General features: G+C 27.9%; 3 protein-coding genes across 3 annotated transcripts in view; all 3 read left to right on the forward strand.

Moving 5' to 3' along the window:
- The first annotated feature begins 1125 nt into the window (after positions 1–1125).
- LOC132917247 (poly(A) RNA polymerase gld-2 homolog A-like) lies at positions 1126–12615 on the forward strand. Its single transcript, XM_060977891.1, has 8 exons — positions 1126–1614; positions 3907–4033; positions 4220–4426; positions 6186–6672; positions 8835–8963; positions 9717–9897; positions 10408–10523; positions 11748–12615. The coding sequence occupies exons 1-8, from the start codon at positions 1262–1264 to the stop codon at positions 11864–11866; spliced, it is 1719 nt and encodes a 572-aa protein (XP_060833874.1). The 5' UTR covers positions 1126–1261; the 3' UTR covers positions 11867–12615.
- Positions 6676–24897, forward strand: part of LOC132917249 (alpha-N-acetylgalactosaminidase-like) — a 40516-nt gene continuing 22294 nt past the window's right edge. Inside the window, exon 1 of the mRNA XM_060977895.1 lies at positions 6676–6686. The gene's annotated coding sequence lies outside the window, so the exon portion shown is untranslated. The remainder of the gene's footprint in view (positions 6687–24897) is intronic.
- LOC132931808 (CDP-diacylglycerol--glycerol-3-phosphate 3-phosphatidyltransferase, mitochondrial) lies at positions 20038–23722 on the forward strand. The gene is made up of 7 exons (XM_060997825.1): positions 20038–20591; positions 20679–20801; positions 20862–21002; positions 21072–21232; positions 21334–21572; positions 21644–22078; positions 22194–23722. The coding sequence occupies exons 1-7, from the start codon at positions 20502–20504 to the stop codon at positions 22382–22384; spliced, it is 1380 nt and encodes a 459-aa protein (XP_060853808.1). The 5' UTR covers positions 20038–20501; the 3' UTR covers positions 22385–23722.

Raw genomic sequence — 24897 nt, forward strand, 5'->3', positions numbered from 1 at the left:
TCACAATTTAAAGATTTCAAAGTTTAGTAGACGAATTTAGTACACGAAAAATCACTGCTATTTCATTCCAATTACCTAAACATACCTATAAATTATAATTTATAAATATTTAAATAATATAGCTACGTAATATATTATAATAATTATGTAGATAAAAAAAAACTATAGCTTTGTTTTAAAATGTTTACGTCAATAGTTTTATAATAATATTTCACTTCAGATTTAAAATTAAATTTAAAATATTGGCCGTTAACAGTTGAAGAAGAAGTGGTTAAAAACTTATTCATATTATTTAATTACATATTTAAATACCAATACTTCATACTTCTGATTGTGTAAAATGTTTTTTATATAATTTCACCGAAACAATGAGCACGTTTATAGTCAAAATAGAATCACTCTGTTTGCACTAAGTAGTATACGATGGTCGGTGTGTTCAGTTGAATATAGGCTGTATGTATGTATATAGCGTATTGGTAGAAGCAATAATTATTGATGATAAATAAACTATACATTATAATTATAATAATAATAACAATAATAACAACAACAACAATTATAATAATAATAAAAAAAATATTATTATAATAATTTAAATATTTAATAATAGATTAATGTTTAATTTTAATTATTTACGAATCAATGGTAATATCATACAGGACCTGCAGGTAGCCTATTAGCCTGTATGCTTACGATTGTCACGTAATCGCGACATATCGGTACGCAGTTGATGTCAACTACCTGTGGTTGTATCATAGAGTAATATTACTCTATGGGTTGTGTGTTACAGAGAAACTTCGATTTTTATTTTAAGAAATCGCGTACCATATTATCTACTGTGCGACGCGGTGCGGCGTAACAGGGGGATTTTTCGTATCAACGGACGCGGGACGAAAACCCATCGCCGCCACCACAAGCATCATCACCGCCGCCACCGACGCCGAGGAGATACCGTAGACAGACGACGACTTATCGCACAAGCGGGTCGTTTGTGTGGACCCGCGAAATATCATCGTCAATTACATTATTATTATACATTGTATACACCTGCACGTGCTGGTGCTTGCCAATAAGTCTTCGGTTATCGGTATACCTCAACAATATTATCGTGCACGCGCACACTGCTTTCAGTCGGCGCGTCTCATTATAATACCACTGCAATATTATTATTATAGTCGTCGTCGTCGTCGCGTTAAATGACCATCGTCATCGTCGTTACCGCCGGCACGCAGACAATTCCATCCGGAACAATAATACAATAATGACCGACCGGTTTCGGACGTACGACAGCGAATGCGGTGTGAACGGTGCTGGCGATCGTCATCACTGGCCGATGGCTTTCGGGGCCCCGCGCCGGCCGAACAAAAAGTTTACGACGGTCCGGAGGCCCGTTGCACGAGGCGACGAAGGACCGGAAATCCGCAAACCAGGGAACGGGATGCTGTTGTCGTCATCGCCGTCGCCATCGTTGTCGTCGTTGTCGTCACCGTCACCGTCAACATCGTCCGCTCCGTCGACACATTGCTACTACGAACCGTTCCGCCGTCCCAACCCCAACAACGTCGAAACCTGTGAGGCCATCGAATGGGAAGTCATGTCCAAACACTTTGCCAGGTGAATGATACGGTTGTATATTATATTGTGTATACCGACTACTACAGTTTTTCGATGGCTGACCACAAAGATGTTATGTACTGTACTTGTTGTGGGAAGTAGGCGGTTTTGACATGGTCGGGGTAGAGGATTGAGTATGATGAGTTATTCACGTTTAAATGTAATCTAATTTTAAAGATTTTTACAATCCATATGAATTTGATAAAAATCTGTGTAGACCCACATTTGAATCAAATTACTATATATATATGTAATATATGTAAAATAAATGCTAACTATAATTACAAAGCTTGCAACCGTGTTTTACTCAAAAACAAACAATAAATTTTAATCGAATAAGAATAACCATTACCAATTTCGACTAACTTTCAACTACCATAGCCGTCGAATGCCATACAATATACGCATTACCTATATTATATTATGAAGTTTAAAAAGATCTACAAAATACGTCGGTATTTGTTAAATTATATTATAGTATATTTTTATAGACATATTTAATTTGTTTGATTTTGAACACTTACGGCAACTAAGGTTATCCGCAACAATCGATATTACGATAACTTTGATAAATGTCCTATTTCTAGATTTGAAATTATCTGTGGACGTCGGAATATGCGTTGTTATAATGTCGGTAGGTATTACTAATTACAAATCAACAGTTGTCATTTATATTTCTCGTGTTAGATAAGAAAGGTTTATTGATGTTCTGCCAGATTAAATCAACTAATGTCACATCTCAGTGACTACATTGACGAGTAAAAATATTTTAGATTCTGGAGTGATGAATGTATTGATTTTACAGTGAATAGTGATGTGTTTTTTTATTCTTTTTTATTTTTATGTCTGTCATCACGTTTTGGAGTAGTAATAGTGCTTTAATTTTTAACTTCAGCCTCTCTTTGAAAAGGAAAATGAATCTAGTTGGTACTATGGGAGTCAAAAGTAAAAAATGTCCAGTAGTTTTCAAATGCGAAATCGCGTAAAATAACGATTTATTACAATTTAAATATAGTTAATAATATAGTATATCCTACTAATTCTCCTAGACTGACAAATCATCTCCGTTCAGAATCGTTTTTCGCGTACAATGATACCTGTCATTGCAATCAAATTTAACACATCCCTTATAGCGACCTACTCTCCATCTTTACTATATTGCAGAGCAATACTCACTTGCCCACCTTTTTTAATGATAGTTTTTACTTATTTTAAAAATATGATATTCTATGAGTCTATACCGTCTAACTTTTTCAGGATAAACGATAAGATAGATAGACAATTAAAATATTCTGCATGATAATTGTTTCTTTACCTAATTCATTAATTTTAAATTCATAACTCAAATTAAATTAAAACACTAATTATAAATTTAAATAATCTTGCGTTGAGCTAACATTTTTTTTCATTTTTTAATGGTTCATAACTAACAATATAGATAAGCATTCATAAATAAATATTGGCATTAGTGTTTTCTTAAAGGAGAGTAGAAAATAATTTTAAATATTTTAAAATAGAATACAGCACTTTTATTATAGTACGAACAGACATTTTATAATTAAAAAAGTTCTGCTTTTTAATTGATATCAAGTGTAGTTCCTATAGTCATTTACTGTATATTATACACTGTAATGGAGGTGTTGAATTTGAAATCAATAACGAATGATCATTGTATATGAAAACAATTCTGAGCGTAGATGGCCTGTCAGCATATAATATACTTCTATGTTCTATAGATATTTTATAAAAAAATTTATTAGTGTTATTAACTTAAAATATAAATATAATTACCGATAAACTATAAAAGACGGAATAAAAGAGGTATACTTGTAGTATAATATATTTTTGATTTTTTAAATTGCAATAAGTAAAACTCACGAAGAACTTTATACTATATTTTCAAACTTTATAACTTTTGATTAATATTTTATCAAAAATTAATAAAAAAAAAAAATATACATTTTTGACTCTGTATATATAAAAACAAATAGTAATAATTATTATAACTTTATAAGTGTACCTTTTATATCTATAGAAGATCCAAATTTTTGATACAAATCTTCCATATATTCGGGTTTGACAGTTTGACTTCTACATATTTTAACTGAAATTTCAGTGTTTAAAGTGATATAAAATCAAACTTAAATTAAAATCATCACAATTGTTAATTACTATCTATGATGTCGTTTTCTATTATTTTTTAAACAAATCGTGTATCTTGAATATGAAGTACATTGATATCGAAATATTAACCTAATCTTTATTATATGCTATATTATTGTTATGATACAGATTGCCACCATTTATCAAAGAGAAAAATGCGAAACAGTTCCACAACGGACATCCACAAACGAACATACCACAACATCATCATTTACAGTATTATAGCGATCTGCACAAATTGCACCAGGTGGCATACGTAAGTAATATCATAACATAATAATTAACTATGGGAAAATTAAATCAAAAATACGATGATCTGAATTAATACATGGCGTTTGTGTCGACATTTTTGTGTATAATAATTGTGTCGACATTTTTGTGTATAATAATCATCATAATAAAAAATTAACTAATATTGTTAACGACCGTTAATATCATGTAGGCCACCAGAAACACTAACGCTAGGAAACCGATGGTGATAGCTGCAGCTCACCAGCCGTGCTGTAAACCGTGGCAATGGAGCCCTTACGGAGGACCTGCCGGGACGTTTATGAACGCGTATTACCTGTCGGAGCCACAGAGGTACGACAATCACGCTAAGAACGTTATCCTGGAAGACTCATTAATAAAAGTGGATGAAACAGACAAAGTAATGTACAATATAATAATATAATAATATTACTATATAATTATATTTTGTCAGCAATAGAATATTATTATAATGATATATAAGCTTATATGCATAGACCAGTCTTACCTATAGTACCATGTGACTCATGTGAGCGTAGATAGAACGCACGAGTAAATTACTTAGTGAACGATTCATAAATGCAATTGAGTATAATATATTATGCAAATATTTTGTTAAAATATAGTTACGTTAATAAATTATTCCGTTGCCATTAAATAAAATATCGGATGAGAAACCATTTTATATTATTAAATCGTAGTGAGTACTGATGTACCTAATAACGGTGTAAATAAAATCGTAGCATTGCTAATTTTTCCGGTTTTAATAAGCAATATTATCAAGAAACTTTGCATTACATTTCTATATTAAGCTATAAAAAATGAACGAATTATGTCAAAATTTGAACTATAAATGCTTAAAAAAATGTGTCTATGTATTTTTAAGTAGCTTAAAGAACAATCGATGTGGGATCTTGTATTCAATGTATAAGATTTTTGATCAAGCCTAACATTTTTAATTAGCACATTAAAAAACATTTTTTTTTTTTAAATGTCTTTAAATAGTATTAACTGCGTCTAAATTTGTTGAAGATTTGATTGAGTATAGAAATTTATGATACTCAAGTAACATTGACATGCTTCAAGTTTCTACAATTAATACTTATTGAATTTAAAAAAAAATATATAAAAAAAATCGTTCTTTTACGTATAAATTTCCAATTTCGCCGAAATTTAAACTACGGACGCTTATAAAAAATATTTGTGGATAATTAGACTTAACGTTTTTTTTATAATTTCATTATTCCCACAGTGATCACAACTTACGTGAAATCTTCTATTAAAAATTAAATCTTAGGTATTTATAAATGCTAAAATCAAACCTTGAACATAATATATGACACAGAACTTTTGCTTATTATTATATACTAATACTACTATTCTGTTATGTAATAATTATTATTATCAATTATCATTATCATCATCATCGTATTATGTACATATATTATTATTTTATAATATATACATGATGACTTTTAAAATATATAAATTAATTATATTATTTTAAAGTCTATATTTTTACCACGAACCTATTCATATCGTTTTACGGTATTTCGGTAATGACTCAAAAGTTCATAACAATAATACCTATATGATATAAATACATACTAAGATACTATATTATAATAATTAAATATTAATAAAATAATAAAATAAATGCAATGTGTTTTTCAAAAATTAATTCAACATAATATCGTGTATTGCTAATAATCTAAAATAAATTAAACTATAATAATGATAATGATTTATTATTGAATTAAAACTTTACTCTAATACATTACTGTGAGGAGGTATACTCGACATTTACTGTTCTTAATGCGGATAATTAATATTATATAGGTATTCGCTTTTATATGTTTATTTTAATATATTAATTTATTTTCGATAGTAATATAGATTAATGATTATCGAACATCTGGACTCCAAAATTATGATTTATTCATTTATATTATAATTTATGTTGTATATTACTATATTATGATATAGTAAAAATTTCAATATGTTAAGTCCTAATATTCCTACCTCCCATTCTTAAATCCTAGATAAACGAAATACATAAAGGGCTGGTGAATAATATTTTTATATATATTTTTATACATTGTAATTATTTTATAACATTATAAATATCATCTTCATCATCATCATCATTATCGTTTCAGCTGTCGTCGGAAGTCTGGCACACGTACTTAGACAACCGTCAGTCCGAGGGCGTTTACGAAACAAAGATGACCATGTGGCGCAGGTTGTCAGCGCTGATCAAAAGCTGGGCGCCTGGTTGCGGTCTTTACCTGGTCGGGTCCACGATGAACGGTTTTGGCGGCGACGTGAGTGACGCAGATTTCTGCCTACTCACCGGCTGCACGGCGGCCGCGGGAGTTAACGCTGGCGTCCGGCAGCACCGAACCGTTACTGAAGAGCGGCATCGGATATGTGCCGTCGAACGGCTCCAGTGGCTGATGGGATTGCTGAACCACGAGCGTATCAACGGTAAGGTCGGTACCTCGGAAATGCGCATTGTTTATGCCAAGGTGCCCATACTTCGGTTTCGGTGGATTGGTGCCGGCGACGACAAGATGGACGTGGACTTTTGCTGCAACAACGTGGTGGGCATCCGCAACACTCATCTTCTGTACTGCTATTCGAGGCGTAAGTTAGACGTATTTTAAAATTGTATTAATATTATAATAACCCAGCTATTTATAGTAGAATAACGATGTCCAAGAATTTAACAGTTTAATTTTAATACCTGCATATACGTACTTTGAAATTATATAATATGAGAATTTAGAAACTATAATATATGATAATTATTATATAAAACTAATATCACAACCATGGTAAAGTGTATAATATATGAATTGACTCATATGTAAGTCGATTAAATAATGTTCGACTATAATTTATATTATAGTTTGGTATAGTTAAAGTTAAAAGTTTGCTTTTACTAAAACTTCATAATAGTATATATATGCTGGCCAATTTTTGTTTGCATATTTTACGAAATTCAAAATGTATTGCATTAAATTAAAGAAAAATTTGAATAAAAGGTATGAAATAAAACGTTAAGTAGAAAAATGTATAAGTTTTAGATATAATTTGAAGATGGTAATGTTGTCAATGAATTGTACGTACTCATTTGCTATTTTTAGTGATAGCAATAAAGAAACTATATAGAAACTTTAAATATGACATTACATGAAAGCATTTCAATAATTGATGAAATAAAAAAAAAATGTTAAGCTATTACTATTTAGCTATATATATAGTTGCTTAAAATATGCCCCAACCACATCAGTTGACATTGAACGGTCGTTCTCATCTGTATTTAAAAATATATTGACAAAAAACGTCACTGCAGCTTCACTGAAGAAAAATTAGAAATGCATATGACATATGTTTATTCATAAATAAAAAAAAATATATTAATTTTTAAATTTATTATATGCATTTTACAATATTTAAATATAAGTACCAATACTAATAATTCTATTAATATTGTAAAAATTTGTCATATAAATAATTAAAATTTTCGTGTATATTTATTGGATATATTCCGCATATTATATGCATATTTTGATACATTTTAGTGCATAAAAATCCATGCTCTTTACATGATGGATAATGCTTAATTTAGTGGCGTACTCCGTAATAGGATTCTGAAATTCGACTAAGGTAGATGGAACGTTTAAAATGTATTAGTACAACTCTAGTTACGGAGAAGACTCCGGTCCACCCACCACGTATTAATCAAATTCTTGAATTTTTGATTTAACAGTTATAATTACTTTAGATTCTGAGCAGAACAATGAATTTATATTAGTTTTACAATGATATGTTTTTTGATGGGAATAGGGTGAGTGTAAAGACCATTTTCTACTAGAAAAAATGCTTCAATAAGGGCAGTTTCTGGTAGAAAATTGAATTTAGCTTGTCAAGAGTAGAAATTGTCTAGTAATTCTTAGAATAATTGAGAAAAACAAAAAAAAAACAATGAACCATAGAAACTAAAAATTTAAATCAAGACTTCGCTCAGAATAATTTTTATCATAAATATTATATTGAATTCAATTTTTAGGAGCCTCGCTATATGGTTATTATTTAAGGGGCAAAATTTAGGCAATTTACAATCTCGTCTTAGCCGTCCGGGATCTTTGATGCCACTCTCGTACGCGCATGCACACGTCAAAATTCACTATACGAATTTTACGACAACTTATTGATTTGATAAAATTAAGTTAGTTAATGTTGTCTGTTCTTAATTAATTTAATTTTTACAAAGTATTCCGTAAAGTAATCTATAGACAATTTTCTGTCAAATTAAAATTTTTTTTCAGAATTAAAATCGGACATCTTAAACTACCTTTAATTTTGTCAAAATGTAGGTCTTTTGAACTAAAATTGACGACAGTAGCGAGGGCCCTTAACACATCCATTACTTTAGTGATATACTCAAGTACCTCTAGACACCAATGTCGTACTGCAGCAAAGCGATTACCCACGACTTTTTTTTATTTAATTCTAATTTAAATATTTGAATATTATAGATATACAATTATAAACACAAAAAAAACAAAGGCCAACTTCCTGGGAGTAGGGTATACCGATCGTTTTTCCCAAATACACCACTGGTTTAATGTTTTATTTTAATATGTACTAGCATTAATTTATAAATATTTGCCTAACTTTCTGCACTAGATGGGAAAGCGGTGTATGTGTCTGTGATGACATATTTTGTATAATATATATTCGCTTTTTTTTTCTATACCACCACATATTGGGTTATTCTAATGGTTTTAATGATTTTTCAGTTGATTATAGGGTCAGGCCATTGGTAGTAACCATTAAACTGTGGGCGTCCCGTCATAACATCAACGATCCGAAAAAAATGACGCTGTCCAGTTACTCGCTGGTGTTGATGGTAATCAATTTTTTGCAAAGTAAGATAAATAAACATACTTAAGCTTTTAACTCAGGGCCTATATTATAACACAAAGTGTATTATTTTTTAGTCTAAGATAATACATTATAAGTACATAATACGTTTCTTGGATATTTTTTAAATATTAAACTTTTATTTTCCATTTTTAATATTTGCCGATCATTTTTCATCGTACGAGCGATGTACGAATTTTTTGTTAAATTAAGAAATTCAAAATATTATATCAAAAAATATTGTTTTCTTGATATTTGCTTTAATAATTTTTTAGATATTTTTTATCCATGCCTAAGTTTGGCATTTTTTTTATGTATATTATTGTTAGTTTTGATAAGATAATGATGGAGTGTTGGAAATTTTTTTAAATTAAACCACCGTTTTCCTATTGCTTATATGTAATTCCGTAACTATAATAAATATTATATTATAATGATCATTTTTTAAAGGCATTGGAAATACATTTTTGGTTATATTTTAAAACATTTTTTGATAGATTTTACTTCAAGGTATTTAAATTTTAGCTTTACTTATAAATAATAATATGTAATAACTAATAATTACAAAATTTTACGCAACGGCAATGAATGATATTTATTTTATAATGGGAATCGTTTTGACAATTGACGATAACGCTCGACGTTCATACTTTATCGTTCGTTAGTCGTCGTGATCGATCTATATTATGTCTGTATGATTGTATATACAATTTATGTATATTATACATATTTTCATATACTATATTTGCGATACGCAGGCGTTGAACCGCCCGTGTTACCGTCGCTGCAGTGCATCTACGGCATGAAGTTCTCGGCCAACACCGACATCGAATTCGTACACATGCACGAACAGTTACCTAGCAGTGGATGGAGAAGCGACAACAAACAGAGCCTGGGCGAGTTGCTTTTGCAGTTTTTTGAATACTACAACGATTTCAAGTAAAAATAATTTATTGTATATAGTTAATATTAATTAGTTTGTGTGTATGTCTACTTATTTTATTTTATAAACTTCTGTATATTATCGGTACTTGATATTATGTACTATACCGATGGGTGTGATCGAAAAAAAGTTGCATAATATATAACCTCAAAAATGCATATATATTATAAATATGCATAATAATAAAGATGATACTAGTTTTTTAAATTGTATATTATAATATACAAGATATTCAATATAATAAATAATTTAGGATAATACCATGATAATAAAAAAAAATATTTTCGATATTTTAAATTAATATTAATTTCTAATCATTATTATTAATTTTTTCTTTGCTATTTTAATTAACACATTGTAAGAAATGCAGTCCCACTTACTTAATTACATTACATAGATACAAATTCTTAAACGATATTATTACTTACGGTTTAAATTAAACCTAATATTAATAATATTATACTATATATATATATATATATATATATATATATATCTGTTTTTAGTTTTTATAAATACGCGGTTTCTGTGAGAATGGGATCACCGATACTGCTAGAAAGCTGTCGGATGGCCGACGCCGCAAAAAACAACCCAGGACAATGGAAATTCATAGGGATTGAAGGTTTGTACCAATAAGGTTTATTACATTTTATCGTTAAATATTATAATAATAATTATTATTATAATTTATAATATATTAATTTTACATACATGTAGGTATTATTGATTATCATGCAAATACAAATTTGTGCTCATGGTCATATATTAATATATTAGTATATTTGCGATCTTCTACAATTGTAATCCCTCTCCCCGCAAACTTTTTATTTGGTTTCAAATAATTAAATTCATTTTAAATCAAATTTTTATATAACTATTGTATTTTACATGTGGACAAACTAATGTTTTCTTACATTATTTGAATTCAAATTCAAAAACCAACAAATAGTAATAGCAACTTCTTAAATAACTACAGATATTTTCATTTTCGTTTTCATTTATAATTATCTTATTAAAACCTAAATTAAAACTTATTTTTTTATATAAGTATATTAATTTTATATTATGACTAAACGAACGTGAGGTTTCTTCTATAATTTCCTTTCATAAGATTATAAAATATAAATTATTAAATATTGAAATATTGAAATATGAATAGGAACCTAATATAAACATAAATATATTGATAGCAAGTTGAATATTAAATCTTATATTTAATAATAGTTATGCAAATCAATTAAAAAAATTATTACTATCACTTGGCGTAATATTATAACGTCATATATTTTATGTCGTAAGCATTTTGTAATATTTGTATATAGATACTAAATAAATTCCTATAATGTGTATTATTATTATTAAATGGTAATCTATCTTGAATAGCCTAAAATTGCTCCATGTTTATGATTTTTATTAATTAATAGCATACATACATACTATGTATACTATTAATATATTATTTAGTATACAAATATTGAAAAATGCTATGACATAAAATACATAACGTTATAATATTATGCCAAGTGATAGTAATATTATTAATAGCATTAATATATTTATGTTTATTGATAGGTACCTATAATTATATTTTAATATTTGGTCATTTATATGTTGCACTTTTTTACCTAGCCTACGGGGCCTGGGCCAGTCTCGCCAAGTCCTAGTTTTGCGTGACTCTGGATGTAATAAAAATTTAAAACTTCACAAAAAGTAATTAGACAGTACAATTAATAAGAACATTTTGGCTTAATAAAATCAAGTTAATTCTTCAAAGTTGTCCAAAATATTTTATTTTTTATAGATAATTTAGTTGCCAATCGTCATGGTTATTCATTTTTTTTTTCAGAACCTTTTGAGAGAACGAACACAGCACGGTCTGTGAATAACCATAATGTATTTGCTCAAATCAAAGAAGCCATTAGTAATAGTTACAATCAGTTAAAAGAAACGATGTCATTGGATTAAATATTTTGTTAATTTGTAAAATAACAAGACCGAAAAAACATAAAAAAAAATTATAAAATCACAAAATTATAAGAAAAAAAACTTTAAAAAAACGACAAGAAAACTTCATGTGGCTTTCGTCTGACGATATTTATATGCGTATACTTATTAGATAAGAAAAACTCGGAAAACCAGTGTGATAGTAAAAAAAAAACATGCAAAAAGTATATAAAAAAAAAAATTGTCTTAGCGAATACAAAAATTCAGTAAAAAAAAAATTGTTTGAATCTATAGCACTTAAGTATTATTATATTATATTATATATTGTTGAGTTTATATTTAAAAGAAAAAAACCACAGCATGCACGACGTCTGTCGAATATACTTATAACTTTTTAATTTGTTACTATTCTTATATATATATATTACTTATATTATTATGAAAATTAAATATTATGTGCTCTTATATAGTTACTGTAGGTATTTGAAAACATTTGCTAGCGCAATCCTACACTATTTAGTTAAATTTATCACTGTGTTGACTACGATGTATTTTGAATTATACGTATAAATTCTATAGTAACTTTTGCGTTATTATATTAATCGTCTTTGTTTTTTTTTTATAATAAATATTTTTTTCGAACAATCTGAAAAAATGTTATTAATTTTATTTTATTGTAGTTTAAATTTATTACGGATTGTGACTATTATCAAGCTTTGCCCGGAAGGTGATTTGACAACATAAATAAACTATATGTGATCTACGATATATATTATTTTGTGCATTATATATATTATATTTTATTATGGTCAAGTTTTGACACTTATAACAGCTGGAATTTCTCTCTTCACTATGACGTACACAAGTACGTTAGTTATTTGATAGGTAAACAATGATGTTTCGCAATAATACAATATGATGTAAGCCTAAGCGGACTTAAGTGCGACGTGCAGGTATAGGTGGTCTACATTCCTATAAGCAAAATTTTTTTGAAATAAGCTTCATTAATATAATATAATATATAATAATACATAATATAAATTATTATGGTAGGTAAAAGTAATTCTTCAATTCTGTAATTAACAAACTTGTAAAACGTCATCAAAATTATCAATTTTTAAATCTGATCAAATAATATAAAATTATATACTGATATAATATATATGGTACTGCGAATGTCCGCAATTGGTGAGTGCTGACAGTCACCGGTTAATGCCGTCATACATCAATATCATTGGTGAATGTTGGCATATTGATTAAATTTGTACTGTTTGTAAACATTTACTAGTGAATGTTGACATTTATATGAAGATATTGGTGAATGTTAGTAATGCCGATATCTAATCTTATCTAAAATCCTAGTACCTACCTACACAAGATGTAATTGCAAAACAAAGTGCACCACAAAAATTTGTGGTTTTAGAAATGTTGGCATTTTATGCAGTTCAAAATGTCATGACACTTTGTTATGTTACAATAAATAGAACATTTTTCGCCGTTGTTTTAAAATAATAATTTTTGTATGGCAAAATAATCATAATTTAAATTAATAATACACGCAGGTATAATGCTCGTATTGTTCAATAATAATAATCATAATTAATCGTTATTCGTTAATATTTATAACTAAACATATAATTTATATTTTATATTATTGTCTATACTCTATAGTACTATACTACAATAGTATGTGCGAATACATAACTTATGTCAACATTAACCAAAACCGTGTTGTATATGTCAACATTGACCAAAATCCTAATGTGAATGTTAACATCCACTAGTAAATGTCTATATTATTTTAATTTTCAACATTCACTAATTTAGTAGGTGTATGTCGACATTCACTAGGTGATTGTCAGCACTCACCAATTGCGGACATTCACAGTAACATATACACAGTCACATGTAATGTATACATATGTTACCCATATGTTTAATAACACTGCAAGAAATATTGATCTAATTTATATTTTGAACGGTGCATTTTACCTATTTACGAGATCTTAAAAATAGTGTACGAGTATTTTCAAACCAAACATGGTTATTGGTTATATAAATTAATTTTTAAAGAAACGTAAATTTCAATAAACATCTAAATACAAATTATGATGCAAACAATTTATTATTTTTAATCATTTTATAAAACACTGGTTTATTAAGCTATAAAAATTAAACACATTAACTGTAATCTACAACTCTGTATTATAGTCATAGAATCTACTTTTTTATCGTAACCTATTGGTTGTGACTTATAATTAGACACTTAACATACAATGAATAATAAACGTAACGGATTAGGTTAGGTTAGGATACGGAATCATCGCCGTTTTACAAGTACAGAGATAATATGAGTAGAGTATCTGTAATATATCTATAGTTGTGCACTTGTATAGTTGTATTATATTATATTTATATTTAATATATATTATCATCTAAAATGATTGATTTTTTTTTTTTAGATTATTGAAACGAAGGTTGAAATCTTGCGCGGTTTCTAGATATTGTCATTTCGAAATGAGAGTCTCCTAATGAGCAAACGTATATAATTATTTCGATTCAAATATTGTGTATGAGTATCACTTATGTTTTCTTTTCTTTAAATTTTCAGCTATCTTTTTGAAACGATAGGTAATTCTAAAATAATTTATCTAATAATTTTAAATACCAATTTAGTTTATAATAACATTGATTTTAAAATCTACCTAGACTAGTATTCATAAAATCATAACCATTGATAAAACTATAACAGACAATAGGCATCATATTATATTATTTTTTATTCAATTAAATGTGGTTATTGTTTACAAACCTTTCTTCACTGATTGCTTTAACTATTTTTGGTTGTTTTTTTTTGTAAAAATGGTAAGTGTTGTGAACTCCAATGTGATAGGTACAGGTCGAAGGATGAAATTAGAATAATTTCAACACAGTTAGGTAAATATTTTCTAAGTGTTTATTATTTATTGAAATTTGAAATTTTTAAAATAATAAGAGTACAATAATATAGTGTTAAACAAAGAAGTGTTGCTTCAAGCTCTGTGATGCAGAATCTGACAAAACGCTGCAGTCAATCTAGAAATCAGCAATCCTCTCCTAGATTAGAGTGCTTATCTCTACTATAATAATCGCGAACAACCATTATATAGTCTGTGATCAATCTCCTACTCTTGTATCTATTTGCTGCATACACGTGTTAGATATCCTGCGTGCCAATGCGATAAAAGCACTATTCTAGCTCGTATTAAAATACCATAATTAATTAAATATAATTAAATATAAAAATCAATCATAGGCCCCCTCTAAATGGTTTGTATATATATCTTTCCACATTTATATATCTCAGGGAGCATACACACATTACATTGTTACATACAAATTATAATAGCCCTACAAATTTAAAACTCAAATTGCGCCTATGCTTTTCTGTCTTTATGACTTTATAGTCATAGTCAATTAGTATTTTAATTTTTAACATGTATCTTATGATTATTAATTAAGTTAGGTCTGTGACATGTTTGTTTATAGTTGTTAGGTATACATTATATTTATATACTAACCATATTTTATATATATATACGTAATCACGGCTAACTATACCTCTCCATCATCATTTATATATAAAAACACTATACGCTCGATTAGTGGCTACGTCATCGTCATACGCGTTATCAAATGGTATAAATTTTATCAATTGAATCGTTTTGGATCCAAACAAACTAAGATGCTTATTTAAAATATATAAGTACAAAATAAATTATTAAATTAATTTTATTTTTTAAAACAATTTAAAACATTTTAGAGCATTTTTTTATTTTGCATTTTTCTTTTGTGAATACTGAATAGATCTAATAGATTTAGCTGTTTTAAAAGACTATAATTTAGATAAGAACTTATTTGATTTTATATACATTTCAAATGTGTATTTTGTTTTGTTTGGATCAAAATGAAATGTTGATAAGGATTAATAACGTACGTGACGTCACACTAATCGTCCGTATTCAAGCTTGTATTAAATACCATAATTAATTAAATATGATTAAATACATTAAAATATCTTGTCGACCTTTATAGTCAATTCGTATTTTAATTTTTAACATGTATCTTATGATTATTAATTAAGTTAGGTCTGTGACTTATTTGTTTATAGTTGTTAGGTAGGTATACATTATATTTATATACTAACAATATTTTATATATATATACGTAATCACGGCTAACTATACCTCCCCATCATCAAAAAAGAAGGTTCTTGTCACAAACAAAAATCTTTCAAATTAAAATAGTTATAATTCATAGATTTATAGTAAGTTATTTTACGTATTATATCTTTCTTACAATATTTAGTTTTTCAAAATCTTATAATTACAATAATTACATGTCCACACATTAAGTATATATTAATATACATAATATAAAATATAATATATATAATATGCATATTAGGTAATTATACATTGTTTATTACTTTTTAATTATATTATGATTTTCATATCATTTGATTTGATTTTTTATTAGAATGAACAACATCCTGTCTTTGCTAAAAGTGCTTACTGATTAGTAATTTACATAATTTGATATTTTGATTATTAATTAAAATAAAATATTTGTTAGTAATGAATAATGATATTCGATAAGAAGTAATACAAATAATACAATAACGAAAAAACGATTATTTTAGTTATTTAATATACATATTCTTTTACATAAGTACCTATATAATATAAAATGTTTTAATAAATTAGTTTAATTTGTTAATTCAATGTAAACACTCGTATACCTATAGTATATATATATAGGTATATCCATCCTCATACTTTGTATGTACATGACATACATCATGATATTGTTTAATATAATTGAAGTTTTTCTAAATTCTAACATTCATTATTTACTTCATTGCTAACTATTAAGTCTCTTTACCAATCCATAGGATTTGATTAGCTCTTTATCTTTCTGAATTAACATGTACATTTATAGTATAAATAAGGTTCTAATAATTGCGTTCACGTTACTTAAAATCGACTCACTATTTCAATTCACATGAAATGTTTAATCAAATAACGTTCGTAACTATATTCTCTAATGTTATTTTTTTTTTATATGACTATTCATATAATCAAATATACATTTTGTTAGTTTAATGTCTGTTCTTGGATCATGTATAAGGATTCCGTTTAATGTTTTCCTAAACAGATCATTTTATGGGTTTCTTCCAAGTTTTTAAATCGTCCTTGCTTATTAAAGGTTCCTAGCGGCTATCTTCGTTTAAAAAATAATCTGATTCGTACTATTTGTACTAAACGTTTCTAATTGTAAAGTAAAGTGTTGGTTAACACATTATTTGTCATAGTATATTTAGTAATGGAAATTGTTTAATTCCTAATCTATTTAATATATTTCTATCTAAATGTATATTCCAGGTGGCTGAACACTTTTTGTACGTACAAGGGTGCTAAATTATTTATTTTTGATTCCATCCATAGGCGAAATTCGAGTTTTAAATTTGTAGGGCTATTATAATTTGCATGTAACAATGTACTGTTTGTATGCTCCCAGAGATATATAAAGGTGGAAGGAGATGTATACAAACCATTTAGGGGAGGCTATGATTGATTTTTGAGGAGGCTTAGCTCCCAAGCCCCCCTCAAATTGCGCTTATGGGTTTCATATACTTTTACTTAATTGTTGTAGACATATCTCTTTACTCGATCTTATATTTAAATATCCTCTTAATTTCTCTTTTAGGCATTAACATTTCTTGATAGGTTACATTCGATCTTTCACTGGCAATAATAATAGTCAGCCTTCTAATTTGCGAATTACGAGGTATGATGTATATTTTCGATCAAGACTGTTCGAGATAGCTCCAGATATTAATACCTTACTTGTTTTGTTTATTACAAAAAACTATATGTAACTATAATAAACTTGTGAGTGTCATGTTTGTGTACCTACAATACAATTTTTTAATTATTATTAACTTTTAACTATATCTTACTTCTATTTATTTTTTTTTACTACAAATTTTTTTTATTCACCAATAATCAGCGGCAAACTAGTCTTATTCCTAATTTATCAGGTGTGTCAGTAGTCACTTATATTATTTTACATTTCTCCGATGAGCCTATATCATTACCTTTTTTTTTTGCATTTTAAATTTTAGCGGAATTCGATTTCCATTTATAAGTTATGCGTATAACATCAAAATTAAAATTAATGACATCAAAAGTCCTATTATTTTTGTAGTATATTAAATAATTTTCATTTTTATGTCTATCTAGCCTGCGTGTCCGTTAAACTCCTTGTTAACCATTTTACCCATGTTATGTCATTAAATGAATGTGCCATTTCATGTTTATAATGTTTATATTATCCAATTAGTTTATACTAAATCGTTCGTATTTTTAAAATATGTCTTATAATTATAAATTAAGTTAGGTCTGTGCCATGTTATCGTGTTTGTTGATAGTTGTTATATACTTACATTATACTTATACATAATATAATGTACGTAATCACAGCTCACTACAGAAAGAATTAATCTGATTTAACAATAGAAATTACGTAGTATAGGTAATGATATAATTGTAACGTTTACGACACGTTTTAATTATATATAAGTTAGCGTGTTAATTATTAAAAGTTTCATTTTTAGTTTTTACATCTTCGATGTAATGGTTCATAGAGAAATTTTAATTTTAAAATGTATTTATGCAAATATTGTAAACCGTCAAATTAACTTTTTAAAAGACATACTTAAAATAACGCGCAAAAACTCTTCTGCAGTCAAACCCATAATAGATATTAGTTAATAGTTATATAACTTAAGCAAGGACTTTCATGCATTTGCATATTTATTTGGTTAATTTTATCATATGCTTAGTAAGTAAAAAATACAATTCACCATGTTTGTGATCAAATATTCAATTCTTTTAGTGCATATTTTGAATAATAAATCAAGGACTTTGAGAAATATTTTTCGTAAATCAAGGTTATCAACTATAGACAATACAGATTAATTTTCATCTTAATGGTCAGTGAACATAGACACATAGTTAAGATTACAATGTAGTGCAACTCAAAATGTATCACATTATTTATTATTATTACTATTGATTATAGAATAGTCTATTCTATGATCGATGTTGTTACGTACCTACATTTTTACTTAATATTTCGGATAATAACTAATAAGTACTACGTAGCAATGGTATAATACTAGTTTTAATTTGTTTTAGCGCGTATTTAAAGTTTTGATGCATAAGTTCATATTTTTAAATGCATAATGTAAGTCCTTGGTCTAGTTATAATTTTTTCTTCTAAAAACATTCTATCTAATAGAGGCGTTTTAATAATAGAGACCGTTTAAATTGTTTAAAATAATTACTTCTCCATTTGAAAAATCAAGATAACTAAAATATTCATCATGCCGAGTGAACTAATTATTAAACTCTTCCTCCTCTTAAATATTTTTAATTTATTTAATATTTTATCACAACTTTTACTTATTGCATAACACAAATAATAGGTATGTGCATATTATTGTATAATTCTGTTGTGTAAATTTTTTTTTTTAGTAAATCCAGTAAACAAAATATGTATAAAATAATAAATAGTTAGGTATTACTAATATTATAATTTATAAATGTTCACTATCAAATATTACCACCTATATTTTTTTTTTTTTTTTTTTCGTATGGCGTATTCAGTTCGGGAGTAAGCCCGGCGCCTGATTGGCAGAATTTTTAATGGGGCACCCGTAGGTTTCTGCCATGCCCCGGGGTGGGGGGGGATGGCAGCACTTGTTCTCCGGACACCGTGACTTACCCGGAGAAAAATGCCGCCCAGTGGCCGAGGATCGAACCGGATCCAGCTGCTCCGCAGCCGACGAATTAGACCGCTCGGGGACGGGGTGACCACCTATATAATGTACGATAGTCAATGCGCAGTATTTAGTACCAGTTATATAACATTGCTACAATGCTACTTCATCTTTTATTCAAAAAAATAAATTAAAAATAACATGTTATTATGCACATATTTATTATTATTAGATACCTAGATGTTTACCTAATTTGTATCTAAAAATTTCTCTAAGAAGTAACGTGTGGAATAAATTATAATTTATTTTAATGAATCAAAAGTACGTTTTGAATTGTTTAGAACGTAAATGAGTAGTTAAATCGTATTCATATACCTAGATATTAATTTTTATATATTGTGTAGGAATTAAATAATTTAAATACCTGCCTCTACACACAATTTGTACATCCAACTATCACAATGATAAGACTCCTTTTCTGTAATCTTAAAAATGCCGCTTATCAACATCGTTATCACTATAATTATGTCACCTATAATCCGTATTCCATGGTCGTCTATAATACTTTTATAGTTATTACTTATCTTCTACTCTTCTAGTCTACTACTCTAGTCGTCCCTGATCTGGCTGCTGGCCATCAATCTAACCCATTCACTTTTTTTTCACTTTTATTTCGTTGTTTCATTTTTAGTTTCTTCTTGCCATTAGTTCTGGTTATTTCACAGCTATCTTAACCATTCGCCCTTGTCCCTGCAAATTTCGATTGTGGTCATCATTATTTGTTGAACAATTTCATTAATTAATTGGAATTTGGAATTTTAAAATATAAAAATGACTACTAGCTGTGACAAAAACTGTTATCTTTCCAAATTCAAATGGCTGCAAAAGTTTGGACCATCATACTCGGTTAAAGCAGAAAACGTAAGTGTATTTTTAAATTCAAATTATGTAGCAATGTTACATGATATTCCTAATATGGTCTTCTATTTTTATATTATGATTGTTTAGATCACAGCGTTGAAAAGTCCCTCAGAGTTTTATCGCACACTTTTATACAGATGTCGTACAGCAAAACATCGCATTGTAATAGCTTCTTTGTACCTGGGCATTGGGAATTTAGAGCAAGATCTTGTGAGTAATATTTGCATGGATTGGTATTATGTTATGACTTATTACTGACTTTAATTTCAGGTAAACACCTTAAAAGATGCTATGGAAAACAGGCGAGAATTGAGCGTGAGGGTTTTGTTGGACGCTAATCGTGGGTCTAGAGGTAAAGTCAGTTCACGTACCATGTTGATGCCCATACTGAATCCATCATTCGATTGTCGTGTAGGTAAATATGGTAAAATATAAATTAAACACATTATCTAATATATTTATTAATTATTTATCATTAAGGTATTTTTGTATCATACTCCGAAATTGAGAGGTCTTTTACGGTTGCTGTTACCTGACAGATATAATGAATTAATAGGAATACAGCATATGAAACTATATATGTTTGATGACTCTATAATTATCAGCGGTGCAAATTTAAGTCAAGACTATTTTACTAATCGGTAAATTAATTTACCACATAAACTTTTTATTTTTTATTAATTCTGTTTACATAATGTATTAGTATGAAAGTAATTGTAATTTGTTTTAATTTAAATTTTAGACAAGACAGATACATCATCATTGAAGACTGCAAGTCATTAGTAGATTTTTATATAGGATTAGTTGAATTATTAGGCCGTATGTCGTTTCAACTGACAAATAAAAACACTTTGACATTGGATCCTACCTGGGAACATCATCCTTATAAGAGTCCTTATAAAACTTATGCTTCAGAGGCTAGAAAACAGTTAATGCAATATTATAATACACACATTGTAAAACAATCAGTGTCTGAAAAAGGTATTATCAATGTTTTTCTTTAAAGTATAATATGTATTATGATAACTTACTATTTTCTTTTTGAATCTTAGTTACAGACACAGTAGTTTATCCTTTAATTGAATTTCCTCCATTTAATATACACCATGATAGTCAAACAACTGATCTTCTTATGTGTAATGCTGAACCTGGATCTACAATGCATATGGCCACTGGATACTTTAACATACCAGATATTTACATTAATACTATGTTCCAAAAATCATTGGCTAACTTCAAAATATTATTTTCTCATCCATTGGCTAATTCATTTCAACAAGCTAAAGGACCTGCTGGATTTATACCTACTGCATACAGTTATCTCACAAATACTTTTTATAGTAAAATTGAAAAACTCAAACTTCATGAACGGATCACATGTTTTGAATACCAAAGAACTGGATGGACATTTCATTCCAAGGGTTTGTGGTACACTCCAAACAAGTCTGAATTGCCTGTACTAACAGCTGTTGGCTCTTCGAATTATGGTACATAACTAATTTTTTCTTTAAGTATTGAATCGGGATGGATTTAATTTTTTGTACAATTTATTTTCATCATACAATTTAGTTTTTTTTTTTATAGTTGTAATTTTTTTTTCAGGAGCTAGATCATTAAATTGTGATTTAGAATCACAATTGATAATTGTAACAAATAACCAAAAACTGCAACAAAACTTTCATACAGAGAAATGTGATATTTTTAAATCAACATCATTATATATACCAGACGGTGAATTTAAAGCACCACTTTGGGTACGATTTGTTTTAAGAATGTTTAGAAATTATTTTTAAATATTTTAGGTAATCATTTTTTTTTAAATTAAATTCATATCAATAAATATATTATATTCAAAAGTATATTCAAAACTGTATATTCTTAATATACTTGCTGAAATAATCCAAAATACTATGTTATTATTGCCTTAGACTTATGTACTTCAAATGCCTTTCAATAGTATGTTGATAGAAAGAGAAGAATTATTAATTAAAATTTAAGTTTAATCAATACGTTAAATAAAAATAATTTTTACTTGAAATAGTACTCAAGTTTTACAATTATCTTTATATTACTCTAGTTAAAAGTTAAGTTGTTTATACCTGTATAAAAATGGAACTTAATTGAAGAAAAACAGTTTTAATCAAAGCTCAATTAATTTATAAATTATAAATAGTCATTATTTAGTATTTTGCTACTTTTGTACTTTTTTCAAACATTATTAGAAATCATGAAAAATTATATTTCTGAAGTACTATTTATGTTACATTTATAAAATATCTGAGGTGTTACAAAAAATTTAAAGATTCATTTTTACTTTAAGCATATAAAAAACAAATTACTATAAAAAACATTATTTTTAAACTTAAGTTAATAAAGTTCCTTCATAGAGGATAATCTATAATGTATTAATTTTATTTAATCATAAAATATACATATTTATCAATGGCTTAGCAATTGATCTTAAATTTCATGTTATTTATAGTTAATTATAATTTTATAATAAGTTATAAATGCTATAATTATTGATTTGTTTACTTATACTTATGTACTTGAATGAACATTTTATTTATACATCAATTTTACAATAAAAATAACTAATGATAAAATTTAAGATTATATTTCAAGATAAATACCAATTATAGACTTAATTTTCAATCAATTGACACATGGGTTACATGATACTAGTGAATTTTGGATTTTTTTAAATAATGGACATTGTGTATTAGAAAAAATTCATAGCACATTCTTTGTTTAGCTCAATTATACTATAGGTACTAATAAATTATGTTACATTATTTTACTTAAATTAAGTGTCATTTTTTTAAAAAATTGATTTCTATGAAATAATTTAATTTATAAAATATTGTAGATATGTACATTGTATATATGCTTATTATTATGGATTTGTGTACAATTATTAATAAACAAAACAAGTACTTTTATTATATAGTGAATATAAGTAATATAACTGTAAAATTGTTTGCTCAATAATTTTGTTGTGTATTTTGAACTGTTAAAAAACAGCTTGATAAAATAATGAAATTCAAGTATCTACCCATATTTGTTATTTTTCTGTGATTTTATAGCAATTTAAAGATAATAAATAAATAACGGTCAAGTAGTCGAGTGTATATAGCGGTTACTTTCTCTATGTATCTTTAAACACTGATGAAAGGGACGATTTTCATTGTAAGGTCACGTAGAAACTGACACATCACACATATTTGTGATATGGAGTGCAAGACGTGTGATTTTCTTGTGTGCCACATGCAGAGACAGGGTCTCTGCCGCCTAAGATAAAGCTAGTTTCTTGGAAACGCAGAGGCCTTTGATGAAGCCGCTAACTACTATGGCCGGCGTGATCGTGTCGTCTTTTTCACCAGTGCATGTGCACCAGTCACAGTAGCAACATCTCTCAATACCAGATCCTGCGAGCTACAAACTGAGCTTCCCTTTTTAACGAGATACCAGTGTTATGTTTACTTGGATTCGAGTGTTCAGTTCTTTATTTATGTCACTTCATTAAACCACAGCATAATATCTATAGATATACAGCTGCGAGTTAGGTAAGACGCATTATTATAATATGCATTATGTTATTATTATAGTTATAATTTATTCTCTATTATGACGTACTCGATCATATTCTCGAATACACGATCTCGAGAGCCCTTCGAAGATCAAGAAGAAGATAATAACGTAAATTATTAATATTTCAATATTTGTATCTGGTAGTTTGTAATATTCTCCAGCACTCGTAAGTGTAAGGAACAATCCCCTAGATCCGGCTTTATTAAACAAGACTTCGACTTCGTTTGAGCCACATTTATTTTATATTTTATTTTACGTTATTACATTATTATGCATCATGAAAGATAATTAAACAAGCGTTTGAGTCATCTGAGATATATTATAAATTCATATACATACATCATACGTTATAATGTATATTAATATCATAAACAGAAATACTGTAACAGTAATACCTATTGCATTGCTACTGTCATTATAGTAGGTACTGCAGCACACTTTTTAATTTCGTATTACTCCGCATAATGTATCATATTGAAAATAATTTTACACATTGGATGTATGCAATATGCATATTCAATGATTTATTGTCGCGAGTTAAAAAAAATATATATACTTATATCTTGAACATGGTATTAATACATTTTGACATGCTGTCGAATTTCTACTTCGTGGACCGTCGCTGTCCAAAGTGATTCAGCTGGCAACAGACCGTGAAGGCACAGTAGCAATACACCGTGAATGTGCAGCGACAATAGTTCGTGAAGGCGACTCG

This window comes from Rhopalosiphum padi, chromosome 1 (genome assembly GCF_020882245.1).
Source record: "Rhopalosiphum padi isolate XX-2018 chromosome 1, ASM2088224v1, whole genome shotgun sequence".
Taxonomy (NCBI): domain Eukaryota; kingdom Metazoa; phylum Arthropoda; class Insecta; order Hemiptera; family Aphididae; genus Rhopalosiphum; species Rhopalosiphum padi.